Genomic DNA, 20000 nt, shown 5'->3' with positions numbered 1-20000 from the left:
TCTGCTGTAGTTCATGACTCAGGGGAAAGCCCAGAAGGGAAGAGAGAGGAGAGGAGAGGGCCAAAACACTGCACACACTTCCTCAGAGAAACAACAGCTCTCTAGAGACTCACACGCACACCACACACACACATACACACGCGTACACGCAGGCACACACCACACACCCACACACAATGTTCTCCATACCAGCCCTGGACAGTCATTTCCTGTGTTTCATGCTCTCAATTTAGGGCTTATTATGTAGTCCAGAGTGAAGAATTTATAATGTTATCAAAAAGATGAAGCTATCCAAAAGACTTACAATAAACAGTAACACTTTAATTATCAGTCTTGCATACTGCAGCAAATGCCTCTTGGACTAGTCCTGGTGCCTTGGTATAGCAGTTGATCTTCAAGAGCATTTGGAACTTGCAAGTAATGGAGTTCAAATGTGCTTTTTAGTTTGCATTTGTTTCTATAGTGTACAGATTCCCTGATATCTGCTACCACAATGTCTGAGTATTCAATCTCACGACACCTCTCTCTCTGATATCACCACCTTATCGGAGAGATGTAGGCCAAATCACGCCACTTATCGAGGAGATGTAGGCTAAATAACGCCACTGAGGAGGTGTAGGCTAAATATCGAGGAGATGTAGGCTAAATCATGCCACTGAGGAGATATAGGCTAAATCACGCCACTGAGGAGATGTAGGCTAAATCACGGCACTTATTGGGGAGATGTAGGCTAAATCACGCCACTGAGCAGTGCCTCTGTGGGTCTCTAAGTTAACCCTGAGTTAGTCTAGAAACCTACTTAAAACAGGAGACCTACAACCGGCTTAAGGTCAGCAAACGTGACCAATATCCCTGGCCAGCCCAGGGGTGTGTTCCTAATATTCCAGGCAGGGCCTGACCAATGCAGCTCGTATGCAAGCCAAGGCCACACATGACTAATGACTGCCTCTATCCAGGAAACCTGAGTAATAATATCATCGGATCTACCCCACACCAGAGCATGAGGAGGGCTAAGCTACAGTAAGTGGCTGCACTGTGTGTGTGTGTGTGTGTGTGTGTGTGAGCCCTTCGCTGGGGCTTGAGCAGTGTGTGTGTGTGTGTGTGTGTGAGCCCTTCGCTGGGGCTTGAGCAGTGTGTGTGTGTGTGCGTGTGTGTGTGCGTGTGTGAGCCCTTTGCTGGGGCTTGTGCCACGTGGATCATGACATGGCCTCCAGCACTCTCCACTGTCATCTCTACTCCTGGGACGGAGATGGAATGCAGAGGGAGGGAGGGAGAGAGAGAGAGAGAGAGGAATGAGGAGAATGAGTGTTAGAGAGAGAGAGAGAGGGAGGGAGAGAGGGAGTGATAGAGAGAGAGTACGGATGGACAGAGAGGGGGAGCGTCAGAGGGGAGTGAAACATAATGCGACAGAGAGAGAAAGGGGAAGATAAGTGGAGGGAGAAATATGATGAGAATGGTGGGGAGGTACAGCAGGGAGAGATCAAACATGTAGCCAGTACAGCACCAGGCAGAGAGAACGAGCATGAGAGCAGGGCTGGACAAAAAGCCACTAACACATGGGTTGGTGAGAGAGGAGAGAGAGAGAGAGAGAGAGAGAGAGAGGAGAGAGAGAGAAAGAAAGAAAGAAAGAAAGAGAAAGAAAGAAAGAAAGAGAGAGAGAGAGAGAAGGGTAGAGCAGGGGAAAACCTGGTTTGTCTCCTGTCATTGGTCTTCCTGCAGCTGTTCTCAGCGTCTAAAAATAGCCAATGACAGTGCAGACAGCAGAGCCCCCAGTCTGAGACCTGAGCTGTGCTGGTGTTAGCCACCGCTAGCTAGCAGCACAGAGCTAACCCCTCACCACCATCTCCTGATCCCCTCTGCCTGCCCCACCCCCGCTAATATAAACAGAGCAGGGAAACTCATCCCACATCCCCACCCCCTTTGATATAAACACACGAGGGACGGCGAGCATAAACTCTGGACGGCCTCTTAAGAGTGTCTGAGGCATGGGCCATGGCAGACTGTCAACAGTGCCTTAAGTCAGCACAGATAAGGGCCAGCCCCCTGAGGGAGAGCCCTGTTGAAGTCCAAGGTCGCCGTGGAGTCACGCATGACTTCTGAATCAAAAAGCTCGCGAGTTAGGCGATACGAGGAGAGTTACAAATTCTGATGAGCGCAACTGCTGCTTACTTTCTAAAACAAACATTTCCAGGCAAAGAACCCCTCCAGTTTTCCTCATTTGTTCCAGCCAACTCTCTAAATTATTAATGTTGGAAAAAAAAAGAACCACAGCTGGCAACGCAGCCAACACAACACATCCCAACATCAACTGAAAATGAAAACATTAGCCTACTAGAGGTCTGACAAGCCACATAACGGTATTAGAGTCACACAGTGCTAACACCTGGATAAAAAAGCTACAGTATACGATACGCTATGCAACAGCAAAGCTAACAGTCTTTTACATGCAGCATTGCTGACAGCAGTGTACAGTGAAGTAGTGCTGCGGTGTGAATCTCCTGTGTCTATGCTGATAGAGCCCCTCCTGTGCAGCCCTCTCTCTGTATCTGCTAGCTGCAGGCAGAGAGAGTGGAGTGTGTGTGTGTGTGTGTGTGTGAGGGTGGGGGTTGTGGGTGGTGCGGTGAGAGAGGAGCGTTTTACCTCCATGCCTCGCGCTCTGTTGGTCTCACGGACGCAGCATCAGTGGCTACATCAGGCTGTCTGGACGCTGCTATATCCAACTGCGCTCTCGCTCTAACACGCACACACAAACATACACCCCGTTTCTCCGCAGCCTTTACCCGTCCCGGGCCCTCACATACACACACATGAACACACAGCTGTTCCACAATGACCACAGGCTTCTACAGCAGCGAGCCAGCACACGCCCAGACAGCACAGACACACAACCACACACACACACATACACACACACACACACACTGCCGAGGAGGAGAGGGAGGAAAGCAGGGCGGGAGAGAGCAAGAGAGGAGAGAGAGTGGAGGGGGAGAGCTGCAGAAACAGAGAGAGTGAGAGAGAGAGAGAGAGAGAGAGAGAGAGAGAGAGAAAGTGAGGGAGGGAGGGGGGGAGAGAGAGACAGAGGGTCTCACAGTGATGATGCTCGGGGCATGATAAAATCACATCACAACAGGAAGTGACATCACTCACAGGTGACGCTGGTAGTGGCGGACATAAACAACCTCACTGTCGTGTAAAGGCCGTTTTCACCTTTTTATGTACACCGTTTAAACACAACTGAGCTGTCTCTAACATTCACCACATAAACCAAACAGACACTTTACAGACACCCTATAAAACAGTTCATACGAGGAGGAGACTCACACACTGTCTTTCACAGCACTGGTGCTAATTCAGCCCTAACGCCAAGTGGAGCCTGTGGATCTGGGCCACGTCTGCACCAGACTTGGGCCAGACCCACCCCAGTGTCCCCGGCTATCTAGGATTTGCCAACAAAATGCTGTGGTTCCTGGAATAGCGGCCAAGCAAGCGGCTGTCTGACCCTCACAGAGCTTTAAATAGGCAAGCGCTATGGGCGTGTAGTGTACACAGCACAAGGGAACCAGCACACTGCCCTCACAGCAATGAGGAGTGTGTGTGCTGTGCCCGTGTGTGTGTGTGTCTGCAGAGAATGCAAACACAGTAAAACAAGCTACAGGATGGGAGGCTACAACTTCCTGATGGGTCTAACTGAGTCCTCCTAAAACATTTTTTTTGTTGAAAAAAGAATCATTCTAATAACATGATAACATGTCTCTAAAATGTCTGAGATGAACCATGGACTTCTAACTGTAGTCAGAAGCACTTGCATGTAACATACTGTACTTCTGCGTCATTCTTTTCAAAATAATTATACTACATACAGCCAACAGTCTATAGGGCTCCCACCCATTTTTACTGACAAAATCGCAAAACTTTTCCATAACTTTTTTTTAAGACTCTGAATGAGATTTCCCTGACTTTTCACAACTTTAAGTGCAAAATTGCTAACTTTATATTACAGATTACGGCTTATTTGGAAATGTGACTTAAACGAGATTGGATAAAATGTGTTTTCTCTCTCACCATTCTACAGTATATCTAGGTAGAAAGCTGCAGAATTCTGTCACATGAACATTATCCCCTACCAGCATCCCTAGTATGACAAAATATAATTATACCTCTGCCAAGGAGGTTATGTTTTCATAGGGGTTTGTTTGTCTGTCTGACTGTTTGTTTGTTTGTTTGTCTGTTTGTTTGCAAGATAACTCAAAAAGTTATGGATGGATTTCGATGAAATTTTCAGGAAAGGTCTGAAATGACCCAAGGGAGAAACTCTCGGAGTGCTTTTCTAGTCACTATTAAAATATGACTTGACACAGTCTAGTCTCCTTAGGCCAATCTTTTAGTTAGCCATTTTGTATGTAGTGTAGCCTAGTTCTCATCCCATTCTGCTGGATGCATAGTCTACCTACTACCAGGGAGCAGTGCTATAAGAGAAAGCATCACTGTGAGAGGCAGTGTTATAAGTTGTAAGGGAAAGCTTCACAGGCAGTGTTATAAGGAAGAGCATCACTGCATTATTTCGTGTACACTCTGTGGGGTTTTACATGATATTTACGTCATTACGAAACACTTTTGCATTTATAACCCCAGCAGCTAAAGGGAGGATCATGGCAGGCTTTGTATTCCGAGTGCGCTGCCATGACAACTACAAAGGTCTGCACAGCTGAGGGATGGTCAAGCATTTGTGTAATCAGCATGCTGTGAATCAACTTTATAAACAGACCATAACGAGCATTTGTGTAATCGGCATGCTGCGAATCAACTTTATAAACAGACCATAACGAGTTGTGTAAACAACAGCAGGAAGGGTCTATCACTTTGTCTGTGACAAATACTGATGTTTCATCCATCCATATTCTAAATTCTGAAGTCACGTTGCTAACACTTTGTAAACACTTGACAAAAATAAGGTCAAGGGTTTAATGAGGTACACAAACTCTGAAAGAAAATGGTCATATCCTGCTTGGGCTGAAAGCTACTTAGAGTAATAGCATCTACTAATATGTGCATAGTTATGGCCTTTTCTCCATCTAAGACAGGGGGCCAGTCCTTTTACCTGATCGAGGAACTGAGCAGTGAGTACATCTACAACTGACGGCTAAAAATATGGCTACAACGGGGCAGCTAATCCAAACTGACTTTTTCACCACTGATGTTCACCCATAATTTTGTTGAAATCTCACTATCACTTTCTCTTTCCCCCTCTAATCCATGTTCAGCACCGCGTCCTGCTCTGTCCTGCCTGTGAGATTCCCAGCAGCCGTGCACAGCTCTGCCCACAGGGACAGAATTAGCCGCCCATCCTAGCAGGCTAGCGTAAGTGCCCTGTGTTTAGGAATCATGTTTAAGAGTCGTCGTGTTTGACATGGCACAGCCCGAGTTTTCCTTTGGCTGCTCCTCTCTCATTTCCCCCTAATTACAGATCCCAGATTACACACACACACACACACACACACACACGGAGAGCGCTGTGGCCCTGCTGGAACTCCCTCCCTGGTCCTCGCCCTCCCTCCCTCTCTCATCACAGCCCTCAAAATAGACCCAAACCTGGGTGGCCACAGCTCATGCGGAGGGGACCAGGGGGGTGCCAGCGGGAGGCTACATGACCTATATGTTACATGACCTATAGATGTGCATATGATACGTGTACATGTGTGTGTACATGCGTATGTTACGGGCGTGTGTGAAGTCTGTGTGTCCCTGCAAATATCTGCATTTTCTTGATGTTAGGATAAAAGATATGGACTTTTTTGTTACTTTTTCTGACCTGGGGTGCGTTTCTAGAAGGGGTAGTTGGCTAACCCTCCATCGCAATCTTCGTAGTTGTCATTCTTGGATTTGGTGTTTTCTAGAAGGGGTAGTTCCAACACACAATCGCAAACATGGGCGGCAAATTTGGTTGTTGGAATGACAGGTCAAGAGTAAGAAAGGTGATGATTACCCGATGAACGGCAGGTTTGTTAACTGAAGAAGCTCAGAGTGTGTTTTCTGTGGGGTTGCCATGGCACTGATAACGCATACATCTGGCCGTGAGAGATTAGTTGGGAGGCTCAGACTTGGCATGAGCCAACATTTCCTACTGGCGATAGTGTAGCCTTTAGAGCAGGATATGGGGAGGAGGGTGCCACAGTACAGCCACAGCACAGCCCCACTATATTGTACTGATGTATCAAAGGGATATCAAAGTACATCTTTAAACATAATGTCTACAATAAAAACAATAAAAAGTAGGTTGTTAAACTAATGATCTACGAGCATGTTTGGAGAAAGCTTCATCATGTTAGATGACCAACAAATACAGTATAAGATTACAGTGAAATGCATAGCACAATTATTTAAACTGACACATAGAGAGCAAAACTTCTTCTCAAGTGTCCCAAGGTCTAAACAAATGTCTGCTTTACACACAGTTTTCAAATTCAAAATGCCACCTTTTAAATGCACTGAACACAGTCCTCTGCATAAGACATAACAATCTGATATAAAGTCAGCCATTTCAAAACACTGCCATTCAAAACGACACTAAAATTGGAAATATTTTAGTATTATGGCAAAGCATACTAAAGATGAGAGTGCTTTTCATTATGCCCAACAGTGTGCTGTTGATTAGAAAAAAGTGTGTGCCATTTGGTGCAAAAAAAATATTTTGATAATGCTATATGTAGTTTTGGTTGCACTGCAGTGCTTCATTTTGCAGGACATATGAGGTATTTTGCAGTTTGGGTGTGCGGTTTGAAGTATTTAGGTAAAAACCAGCCTAGTTTTCAAAATTGGAAAATATAACACAGGAAGGCAGAATATCACACATCTCAAAACTGCAAAGGAATGGAGCTATTGCCATATTATGATGTCAAATCCTGTTGCTTTGCTGATTCCCACGTCTTGAAGATGAGATCCACTCCCTCTCTCATCCCTCTCCCAACATGAGTAGCTCTTAACCTCTAATGTTGCTTGGCCCCTCGGGCTCTTAGTCTGTCCACAGCTGCGCTAATGGACCGGACACGATGCGCACTCTTTTCAACCATACTGAAGGGGAGATAACATTTCCGTCACACTGGAGAGGAAATCGAATATGTTGTCATCACTGACGTTTCAACCAGACAGTGGAATTAGACTGGTCAAATTCAAGGTAGCAGCTGATTCTTGACAGCAAGGATTTTAGAGCGGAGCGTTCTAGAACCTTTGCTTGCCACTAACAGGGGAGCTACAGCAGGCACGTAACTGAAGTGTTCCGTTCGCAACGCATATGCTGCAGTAGCTAATAATCACCAAAGATCATAGAACGCTACACCAAAGATACTTAAATGCTTTTTCAACCGTCTCTGGCTACGCTCTCGAATCTTTGATAATCACTATAATCAATTAGGGGTGGATCGGTACAAAAATGTCACGGTTCGGTACGTACCTCGGTTTTGGACCCTACGGTTCGGTACATTTTCGGTACAGTGCAGGAAAAAAAACATGATCAAAAGGCAGCTTTTTATCCTCAAATGCAGCTTTTTATTATTTAAAATTGCACTTGCGACAACACTCTGATAAAACATTTGCAACATTTTCCTGCACACATTGAAAGACCTGAGCTTTCTCAGGAAATAGAGTCTGCTTTGCCCTTTCTTGTACACAGATTTAGGGAATTTAGACAGGCTTGGGTTATCCTGGATGAACATAGCCTTGATTTGGTTTCACAGAAGAGATCACATATAAGTTACCATGGGAATTTATACTTGGAAGCTAGCCTGCTCCCGACCAGGCTAACAGCCAAGCTAAGTTAATTCTAATGGTTTACATTATCTGATTGGTTCTGCTAGCTGTCATTCAAATCAGACCTCCATGCGATTTTTTCAAAGAGCTGTATTCCATTTATTTGCTACTTGCATTTACTCGCAAAACATAGCAGAATGTCTGCATAATACCATATGGATGTTTGATGAATAGCCTACTGTAGGCATTTTTCGAAGGTGTTTTCAACTAATTCGGCTTTTAAGACAAATTAAGATATATATAGTCATACTGTGTGCATCTTTGCGGTGGCGAAGTGCTTTCTTAATGACGTTGCACAAGGTGTAAGTTATTCGGGATGTGTGCGCGTTCTCGTTTCTCCCCCAAATAACTCACGGTTGGAATAAAAAAAGACGCAAACAATATCGTCTTGCACACAAAGTTAACAACCGCTTTTGATATAGACAACAACGAGGTAAAGTTTTACTTTTTTTGGATGGGGAATCATGATTATTTCTGTTACGTAGCGGGAGTAGGTGTGGCAGACCAACTGAATGCAAATTTACGTATGCAGTTGCTCTGGATGTACTCGTGTCAAGGGGCTGTTGTAAGACATTTGGGAGACGTAATTGAACAGTTTTCTTCCGTCTCGTCCCGGTGACAGGGATATCTGGGTGGTGTCGCTTGATATGTGCTAGCATGTTTGAAGTGTTCCCACTCGAGTAATATTGAAACCTGTCGAACAACGACGGCAGACGGTCCTTGTTTTGTCAACCACCCGCTCTCCATCGCTATTATATATCACGGGGAACCCGAAGTTATCCCACACTATTGACTTCAATGATGATGGTGGGTCTTCTAACTCTTCGCCACTCGCCATGGTTAGCACCCTCTCGCAACATCAAACGAACAATGTTAGGCTACCTTCCCACAGAGAGAGTACAGTTTGTATTAAGAGGTGGAGATTGCTACCTAGACCAGAGATTGTTTGCCTAGGCCAACCAATAGCCATGTTTACACGCACGGACCAATCAGAACTTACAGGTGGCAGTAGTTAAATAGGTCCTGAAGGAAACTCTTGCGAGCAATATTAAACTTCTGTACCGAAGTATTCTGCGTGGCAATGCGCGTGCCGAACCGTGACCCCCGTACCGAAATCGGTTCAATACGAATACATGTACCGACCCAGGCCTATAATCAATGGAATTAGCTACATCAGAGTCAGACGTGACAGTGGGTCGTATGTTTGAATAAATTAGACCAGTCCTCTACAATGGATTTTACGCGTCGCGAACGGAACGCTTCAGTTACGTGCCTGATGTAGCTACCCTGTAATCAGGCCTCAATCCGACAATCTGAGTTCATGAGATCTGACCCATTGCCATCGCAGCACCACGAGTTCCACGTAGCAAAGTCGCTTGTAAATACAACAATCTGAATAATCTGATGTCGCCATCTCGTCTACGCCGTCCACCGTCGTATATCCTCTCTGCTCAATGCAGGAGATGTGGCCTGTTTTAAGAGACATCAATTACAGTCTCATAATAACAGGCTCAATATGGCCAAATGAGAGAGTGCCAAATGGCATTCATTACTCAGCATGTCTCAGGGGCTTACAGTACGTCCCATGATTATATGTAAAATGTCTTTCAAATATAGAGCATCTATAAAAAACACATGTAAATGTAAATTCACGTATTTGAATATATTGTAAACACTGTAAATGTAAAGATCCGTATAAAGACTTTGCATGAATTTGTTCAGCTATAAAGCATTCCCAGCTCTTGGCACCAAGCTGTTATGATAGTACCACAATATAAGGTTAGCGTCCCACATTTGTAATTAACTAAGGTCATAAGTAGCCAGACTATTCCCTGGCTATAGCCACAGTAAATTCAAATATAGACGCATCCAGTGAATGCAAATAGGGATCTTTGCATATACACTCACGCAATAAACACAAACCAGGTGTGCGTGTGTGTGTGTGTGTGTGTACAGTATGTGTGTGTGTGTGTGTGTGTGTGTGCGTATCTGCGTGTATATGAGTGTGTGTGTGTGTGTGTGTGCGTGTGTGTGCGTATCTGCGTGTGTATGAGTGTGTGTGTGTGTGTGTGTGTGTGTGTTAGTGTTTGTCTGCACCTACTTCTCTTCACTAAGTTCCCTAATTGTAGGTGAGAACAAAACAATCCAGTAAACCTTTCCATAATTAGTGCACCTGAGTCTGTACTCCTGTGCACACATAGAACAAGACCCAAGCGCTTTGGCAATATCTCATTCTGATGTTATGTTTAAAATGTGGGAATCTTACCTTACAGCAGTCATTACAATAAATATTCTCTAGAATAATTTCACATAAAACGTGCCACGTCACTGCCTAATTTGAGCTACTCATGCCAATCATGCTAGCACTGCAGGGCATTCCCATGCATCTGAGTGAAGATGTGGCCGTATCAGGGCAGCGATATCACAGGTGATAAGAGGACCATAAAGGGCGCATCAACAGAGGGAACCTCCTTAGGGTCACAAGTCCCATGAATCTCTCTAGCATCAGGCACGCTTATCAAAGAGTAAAGCCCGTCACGAAGGCCAGCTCAGATGATAAGCAGTCTCACATGGACAGGTGCTGTACACCATTTGCAATGACATAAGGGGTGATCATCATACGCAACTGTTAGAAAACACCCACATATGTCCACATCCACACTTACTTCTAAACACACACACTCACACACACAACCACTTACACAATCATGCCTGTACACACACACACACACACACACACACACACACACACACACACGCAGGTAGCAGGTTAACCCTCTTTACCGTGGCGTACCCGGGAGCGATACTTCAGGAAGAGAGCTCTTCTCCTCCAGATCTGTGGGAAAACCAACCAGCATGGTGAGACTCAAGACCAACACAAGGCCCAGGAGTCACACTGCACCATGAATTTAGGGCAAGTAGGTGTATGCACATCCCACCTCAATGGGGCCAGGCGCAGGACACATCAAATGTAGCAGCAGTGATGAAGAAAGTTGATGTCCGCACACTGGAGACTCCAAAACCGACAAGGTCTCTCCAGTGTGTGGACATCGACTTTCTTCATCACACTGCACCATGGGCCCAGGAGTCACAGCCTCAGCCTCTCCACCACAGAGCACCGTCCTCACCCAGCGGGCTCCACTGCAGCATGCCAGGCACTGGATGAGCACTTGCAAGCAGGCAGGCACAGGGACACTGGAGCTCATTCACCACCCATCACATTCTATCCAGCGTTCACACAACAGCTCGGACAGACGACTGTTTTTTAACTACACACACACACATACACACACACACACACACACACACACACACACACACACACACACACACACACACACACACACACACACACACACACACACACACACACACACACACACACACACACACACACACACACACACACACACACACACGTTTCTCTAGCTGGAGTCATAAAACTGACTGCCAGTGCACATGGAAAAATGTGTTCATTGCAAGTGCTGTTCTCAAATGCCATGGAATATGATATGAGTTAGTGACAAACCACACCAGCGCACTAAAAATGCTGCATCCACTACTGACTAGTGCAGCAGAGCAAACACACACAAACACACACACACAGACTCTCTCTCTCTCTCTCTCTAACACAGACCCACATAAGCACACACCCTAACACACACATGCAAAAGATGTTTGGTGCCAGGGATGGCGTGCGTACAGTATGTGTGGGAAGGGGAATAGCATTAGTCAATAAAGAGGGTTATTGGCATCAACAAGGAAGCGAGTCAGTTATCAAATCAAGCCTCCACGGCACTGGATACGAGACCACAGGAGCCTGGTGATAGGAGAATAGCTACAGTACTGCAGCACGATATTTGAGGAGATAATTACATCCCTTTGATCATGATGTGCTTGAGGAGGCATAGTATGGAGCAGGGCTGGACTGGGACCAAAAAACGGCCCGGGCATTTTTGGCCATAGTGGCCCACCATGATAATTTACACGATAAAACATATGTGCACACTGTTTTGTTTGTAAAAAATATTTAAGTAAACCACAGTAGCCTGCATGGAAGCGAGTAGGCTAGCCTACCCTTGCTAAAAATATATTAATTATTATTATACTCTCTCTCTCTCTCTCACACACACACACACACACACACACACACACACTAGAGTGACCTTTAAATCAGCAAGGATGAGGTTGTGCACAAAACTCATGCTATTAAGTGCTTCACTAAATAAAACCTGCTATAATTTATGTTGAGCATTTGCACAGTTTTAGCCAACAATTCACCTTGATACTATTTAGTGAAGATGTAGCCTATACACATCCCAAAACATTTTCATTGTTAATTCCATGGGCTATCACCATTCCTGTTTCATTCCATGCGTCTGACTGCATGTCTGTGTGTATGGGTGTCTGCTTGTCGCAAAGAAATGTGATAGTTTGCTTGTTGTACTGCGTCAAGATTGACAACAATTTCGACCAATCGTGACTGTCTTAAGATTTCAGAAGGTTGATGGCGAGCCGACAACTCGTTAATTTAATGGGTATCGCAATTCAAATGCATGCGAGAGGGGTAGGCCTACACAGAAACCAAAAAGACGCGCTCACACTATACAATTTTGTTTTGCTTAACTGGGTGCTGAATCCTACATAGTAGGCAGGTTAATACATCTAAAAGAAGCAAGGGGAAGAAGCAGTCGCAGATTTCAAACTTTTAATTGTTCGTTGTGCGTCCAAAAAGTTCAGCCAACATTTCGGCTACTTCTTACCTGCCTCACAGTAGCTATTCTGACCCTCCTCAATCTGTCCCTGCTGGGTCACGTCTCTCACCTCTTCCTCCTCCTCCGAATCAATTTGAATAGCTACTCCTTCCTCTGTCTAACTCTGTTGCACACTCGCATGTGCCTCTCTCTGAAGCCAGCACTCGGTGCTGCTTCTGCACTACTATATGTCGACGGCCCTGTTTGAACTTGTGGTGGCAAACATTTAGGCTATGTAATTTTTTTACAAACATTTTTGCTGCATCCACATGTAGGCTTTTGCCTTTTATCTCGCAACTTCTCTGCGCCCCCCTTGCGCTTTTGTGGTTTGTCTTCGTACATTTTCATATAGCCTACGGACGGTCTCAAACTCCGGTCGAACTCCAGTCAAGAGGGAGATGAGGCCGGGAGGGATATAGGGAGGGCCCTGAGCTTTCATTGGACTAGCCCAATGTCCATTAAGGCAGTCAACCAATGGGCCGCGATTCGCTACCGTTGTGGCCGTACGCTATAAATGGGCATCGGCCCAAATATATGCGTCGGCCCACCGGGCATTGCCCGGTATGCCCTATGGCCAGTCCATGCCTGGTATGGAGACAAGAGAAACATGCCTTTAGAATGAACATCAGAGTTCTCAATGCAGACTGTTTTGAACTGTTTTTAAATCATTTTTTTTATTATTTTCACTGCAGACTGTTTTGAACTGTTTTTAAATAATTTCTTATTAACTCCGTCCGACAAAAGAATTCCACTGCGGGGTTTCTCCGTTTCATGGATTAGTCGGTTCCGGTTCAACTTAAGGCTCACACACATTCCCATTGTGAGAAGCTTAACTGCTTAACACACACACACACACACACTCTAAAACACACACATGCTGTGTCCCCTTACCCCAGAGAGACTGGAGAGGTGGTGTAAAGACTCATGGTCGTGTTGCGAGTTCTCCCTCTCGCACTGATCACACACACTTTCTGAGGAGTGTGAGGAGTGGATGGACCCTGCCAGGTCTGAGCAGGACAGAGACGACTCAGACTTCACACACACACACACAGGTGAGGTAGCCCAGGAGAGAGAGAGAGAGAGAGAGAGAGAGACAGAGGCAGAGAGAAGGATATCCCGGGGAGAGCATGAGAGACAGGTTAAACAGACAGGTGGATGAAGAGAAGAGATAAGACAGAGGAAGACCAACCTGTTCAACTGTGATTTACATCCTGTTTCATGAACCACCGTCCAATTTTGTCTAAATACCACAAGAGCAGATATCTACACTATAACCGACTCTTTAGGCCAGCTCAGTTCCATTAGACTACAGGTCCTAAGAGGCTAAAAGGAAACGTCAATAACCTACACAGACATCATAAATACTTAAAGGCATACAACCCAACACATCATTTGTCTGAGAAGATAATGTGGGCCTAGTTGGGAAGTCTGTCCTTCAGTAATGGATTCTAAGTGAGAATGGACTCTCTCCTACAGTACACTGGGTTTCCATTCTGCTCATTCAAAAATTCTACACATATAGAATCTGTGTATGTTTCCACTCACTGACTTATGCAAATTAAAGACAGAGATTCTCCTAATCAATGAGAGAGTTCTGATCAGCTGTGGGGTCATATTTGTAAAGTCATCCGAGGCAATGTTTTCCAGGGCATGCAATGATCCTTCAACATACTATGCAGTAATTGCGGCTAGCTTCGAGCTGCTAGTTCCAATAGCTAAAGCAGCCAGGCAGCTGCAACGCTCCACTCTGGGGGCATGAACATGGGGGTCACAGACATGCCCCCACCAAATAGCGCTGTAGCTGCCTGGCTGCTTTAGCTACTGGAGTTAGCAACTCAAGCTAGTTATAACCGATTGTTTTCGGGTTTTTTCATACAGACAGTACTTGGTGTCCTCGAGAGAGAATAGACCTGCTCATAAGTGCAGTCTACGTATCTCTGTCACACTCAACCTCTCAGCTGCTGCAATAACTGCCGTTAGAAAGGGCAGAGGCCAGTGGTGTGGTGTGGTGTGATTCTGTTCCATAGAGAATAAAAATAGAAAATAGATTCCAACATTGTAAAAATATTTATAAAATGAAACTGATAAGATAACGATAAGGCAGCTGGCATCCAATGACCCAATGATGTAGTAAATATGTAAAAAACTATTGCAAAACAGAACAGAACAGAACTGTGTGTGTGTGTGTGTGTGACTGTTTTGGGGGGGGGTTGATATGCATGCATGTGTGCGAGTATGTGTTTGTTGTGAGCATGTGGATATTTACCCCATTGTGTCCATGGTCAGGAATCTCCTCAGCAAAGGATTCTAACTGGCAGGCATTGTTGTCTTCTGCAGACAGACATAGAGAGGGGGAGAGTTTTAAAATCAAGTTAAGATACTCATTTGCTTCATAAATCTAGTCTAACAATACACTAATGAAAATGTGTGTGGACTCACATCATATTTGCATTCATGTCATACTTCAACTCGCTCTGTATCACATTTACGACATTACACAATAATGCCCCCCCCCCCCCCCAACAAACACACACACACTACACTATCACAGGCAAAGCAGTGTCCACTCATGTGCTGGTGGCCGGCATCAGCTTTCAGAGCATCTTGAGTCAGCATTTACACACATCTGTGTGTGTGTGTGTGTGTGCGAGCATGTGTGTGTATATCTGGGGACCCCACGTCAGGGTTGAGTTGCATGACTGGAAATAGCCAACCTAAGACATTATTTTGGTCTTCATGCTATATGCACACACACACTCAATCGAGTTACCTCTTTTCAGATATTGCTAGGCTTCCCCTTTGAGATGTTATGTCACTATGTCAACAGATAGACAGAAACAAACAACCGCTTTTTTCTGTGGCTATGATAATATCATATATCCCTATATCAGAAGGCCACCTGGCCACCGGGGTTGTAAACCCAAACTATGAGCTTGAACTAACATGGCTTATTAGGCGTTTGTTAGATGTAAATCTTCATAATCCCTGTCTGAAATAGCCTACCTTTTTCAGGTTGGACCATGCCTGAACAACACTGACAGACAACATTATTAAATAGCTGTCAGTGGTTAAAATGACTCTTCATTTTATTGTCTTTTCAGTGCAGATTTGCGGGTCAACTCTGCCCTCCATGTGGGCGGATGCATTATGAAGATTTCACAGGAACAAGCAACAAGTCCAGCACAGCCATCTGGCAGGGCTGTGCAATTAATCGATTAATCGTGATTATGACTTCCAACAATATTATGAAAAGAACATAATCACAATCTAATGATTATTTTGCTACATTCAGTTTCATAACAAATGCTCTGCTTTTGACTTGATTTGTCGTGTGCATTATCTTGTATTATATGTATTATTTCCTGATGGATTGTATTTCAAATTCAATTAAAAGATCATTTTGAATATGGATGACAGTTCCAAAATCACTGAGTAATCACGTTTTAATAATTGTGATCTCAACATTGAACGAAATAATCCTGATAATAATTTTTACTATAATCGAGCAGCCCTACCATCTGACCATCTCCATCAGAAATCAGTGGCATGATGCAAGTGAGACAATTGTGCATTGAATTTGAGACAAACAACAGCTATTTAGCACGACTCTAGTGACTCTATTAGGTGATGATACAGGACAGACGTCTCGTGACAGCTGGCTGGTTCCTTCTGATCTCTTTAAGTGGCTTAAAGGCAGTACAGAGTGCAGGGATAAGAGACTCTTATCAGCTCTGCGTGAAGCAATTGGTCCGATTTTGGCAGCGTTGCAAAATACCCTCCTCTTCACTGACCAGTTGTTGTTCTTGTGTGTAGTACATTTGTTTTTGTGAGCAAGAGTGTATGTGTACAGGAGTTTGTTTAGGTAAATGTATTGTGCGTGTGTGTGTGCGTGTGTGTGTGTGCTAGTGTGTGTGCGTACATGCATGTATGAGTGTGTGTGTTTGTGTACATGCATGTGTGTGTCTTAAGAGAGAGAGAGAGTGTGAGTATGTGAGTGTCCCTGTGTGTGCATGCTAAGCAGCTGATCATCAGGCAGATACTGTAGCCCCGGGTTGCTGGCCTCTCCCCCTGCTCTGTCCCTGCTCCATGTGTTCATAATCAGCCAGGGGTGACTGAACAACAAGCCTCTGTCTCTGTCTCTGAGCTGATGGCAACAGGAGGCTGCATGGCCACACACCTCACTTCCACACTACACAATTCTGTAGGACAGCTGTTTCTGCTGGTATACGTGCCACACATGCGTTCCTGCAACAGTCACACACACACACACACACACACACACACACACACACACACACACACACACACACACACACACACACACACACACACACACACAGCAGCAGCATGAACAAAGCTGCCACTTACACACACAAAAACGCTTTAATTAATGCAGGCAAGGCTTGCTGCATCTGTCATCAAACATAAGGCACACACAACTAGATTTCCAGCATCTCATTGACAAATTATGTACAGAAGCCCCTGCAGCTGTCATCCATATACAAACAAAACAGACACACACACACACACACACACACACACACACACACACACACACACACACACACACACACACACACACACACACACACACACACACACACACACACACACACACACACACACACACACACACACACACACACACACACACACACACACACACACACACACACACACAATCACTTCTTGTATCTGTCATCCACACAGAACTAAAACTCTTGAGTGAGCCTGCCATCCAAGTGGAATAGTAGATCTATTCAGAAACACTATATGTCCTACTATGTCTACAAATGAATAAATAAATAGCCAATAGGGTAATGATTCATAATACACACAACACAATCATTACAATCACAATAATAAGTAGGCTAATAACAATAGGAATCCATCATAACCCTGTGAGATGATCCCACTGTACCCATGGTGATGACCACTCTAAACAGCCTCCACAGCGTATTGCTAAACACCCTTAATTATCAGGACTGACAGTGAACCGCCCCATTGGCAAGTTACTGTTTAACATATTAGTCTTACAAAGTGTGTTTTATAGCTTTTTTGGACCTGGTACAATCATAACAGTTAGATAATGTTTTCACTACACGTGCACACAGTATTTATTTTCAAAGCATGATCTTATTGTCCATAAACATTGTGGAAAATACTTCAGAGAGACAGAGTTTTGCGTCAGGTCTAATACATAACACCACATAGAATTCAAACATATCAGACCATGGTAAGTGTCCCTTCCACACTACGCTCATTAAGTTCCAATGCCCGGTGTGACACAGGTCACCTCTGACAGAGAACAACTCTGTTGCAATCGTCAACACATTGGGACAGTGACAAAGCAAAACACGACAAAGCCTCGCGGGAGGCCTCCGGCTGCCTTTTAGCTGTTAGGCGGAATCAAAACTCTGGCAGGCTAGTCTGGCCTTAGCGTTCACGCAGAGAGGTGACCATGGGAGAGCAGAGAGAACAGGGTATTGGGAAAAGGCAACGGCTGAATCTGTTTTAAAGTTAGCAGCACGCAGAAATAACAGAGGAATCGAATTCGAAGTCGAATTCAGTATGTGGGTTGATCAACAGAAACATCTCTGAAAGCCACAAACAAAGCAGCCACATTGGAAGCCACTGCAAACATCATTGTGCTGTGTTCATCTCAAGAGAAAATACTGTTTGGAAACAATGAACTTAGCTTTGGGCTCTGGGCTTATGGCTCCATTGGCATAACACTTGTGGTATAGTGCAGGCTGCACAATCAATCTTCCATTAAATGGGATCACAATCTTGTTATATGATATTATAATAACTAACAGTTACAACTATAAATAGATACATTGCTGTGTTAAATTCATCGATGGGCTATTCCATGGTGTGAAGACAAAGACAGGAACTTTGCCTACCTGAAGGATTAGCCCAAACTAGCCCTCAATCAAAATCTTAACATGTAATTTAGCCTAATCCTGAAACCCTGATCATATAATACAATCAGACAGGTAGTGATGACCAGGGCTATACGAAGGTACTGTTAATGAAATTACTTATTTAAGTCACAGGAGTGCCTAAAATGTGTGTGTGTGTGTGTGTGTGTGTGTGTGTGTGTGTGTGTGTGTGTGTGTGTGTGTGTGTGTGTGTGTGTGTGTGTGTGTGTGTGTGTGTGTGTGTGTGTGTGTGTGTGTGTGTGTGTGTGTGTGTGTGTGCGCGTGCGTGTACGTGTGCGTGTGTGAAGGCTGTTCAGGACAGGAACAAAGGTGCATCTGACATCAGTGTAGGCCTACTTCACCAGTAGCCTACTGGTGAGCTCTTGAGAGTTTGGATGAATCTTCAGCAAAGGAGAAATTCGTGGGACACCAGTTCAAAGAAATGACAGAAGAAACTTCCCAAAAACGTTGTTTGTAAGTTGTTTGTAACTTATAAGAAAACAATAAGACTTGGTTGAATTGGTCTGTTTGAGCTCATGGCTATCTACTTGCTGGTTTCCATTCCACCTAAGTTAACACTTGAATAACATGATCAGGCTAAATTGGCAGTGAAGAAATGCATTGATAATAGTTTCACTAACACAGAACATTTACTTGCTAGATAGGGTAATCATTTACATTATAGCTTCATGTTGATTATTCCTTCTCAAGGAACATTTAGCACAGAGGGTTGCCTGTTGAACTGCAGGTCTTCCCTCAAGGAAAAAAATAGCCACAGCCTGAGCTGACTGACTCTTTCCGCAGCATGACTACAAGGTATGACGACAATATCGTGTTCAAGACTGCCAGAGTAAACGCTAGAGTCAGGGGCTGAGTGACTTGTTCACTGGGCGTTCAAGTGGCAAATGTGTTTCAATGAGGAGCAAATCCTAGTGAAGTTAAAGTTTAACGCTGTCCTCAACGCTGCCTTGCCGCTAAATTATACTATTCGTAGCTCGAGGCTATTTCTCCATGCCAGTGTGACCTTAAATGGCTAAATTAATGTTAGCGATTGACGTTGTGCTGTGTTTAGCTGACTACTCAGTGCGTTCAAAACTAATTAGCAACTAAGTACATCCCTTACCATCAACAGAGTGAACAAATTACGCCGATTTAGTAAACTGAAATATATTGACAACAGTGACTATCACACTCACTAACAGTCAGATATTCACTTAAAGCAGATTTAAGACTTACCACCGCTAAACTGAACGTCTATCAGGGTATCATCCCGTGGCTTTCCCGCTATTCGGTTCATCCTCTTAGCGAAGATCTGGATCTGCGCACCGAAAAACTTTTTCACCGACGTTAAAATCAAAGTAAAGATCTATCGTTGACCAGACCCCTTTCGGGTTCTGGCCCCTACGTAAGATTTATTCTGGTCGCAGACAGGCGCATGAACATGAGTGCAAAGAAGCGCGTATCCTCCCTTCCACTCTGCGTCTCTAGCACCTAGTTACTGAAGCGACTGCCGCTCTCC

The 20000-nt window shown here is 44.6% G+C and overlaps 1 protein-coding gene across 1 annotated transcript in view; it reads right to left on the bottom strand.

Moving 5' to 3' along the window:
- ano5a (anoctamin 5a) overlaps nt 1–19956 on the bottom strand; it is a 38095-nt gene extending 18139 nt beyond the window's left edge. Inside the window, exons 1-4 of the mRNA XM_062546838.1 lie at nt 19718–19956; nt 14824–14888; nt 13449–13589; nt 10598–10639 (exon numbers count right to left, since the gene is read on the bottom strand). Coding sequence (XP_062402822.1) covers nt 10598–10639; nt 13449–13589; nt 14824–14888; nt 19718–19778 — 309 coding nt within the window. The 5' untranslated portion in view covers nt 19779–19956. The remainder of the gene's footprint in view (nt 1–10597; nt 10640–13448; nt 13590–14823; nt 14889–19717) is intronic.
- Between the last annotated feature and the right edge of the window lie 44 nt (nt 19957–20000).

The sequence above is a fragment of the Sardina pilchardus genome, chromosome 10, assembly GCF_963854185.1.
Source record: "Sardina pilchardus chromosome 10, fSarPil1.1, whole genome shotgun sequence".
NCBI classification, from domain to species: domain Eukaryota; kingdom Metazoa; phylum Chordata; class Actinopteri; order Clupeiformes; family Clupeidae; genus Sardina; species Sardina pilchardus.
The sequence above is the reverse complement of the archived record's forward strand: the minus strand, read 5'-3'. Positions and strand labels throughout refer to the sequence as shown.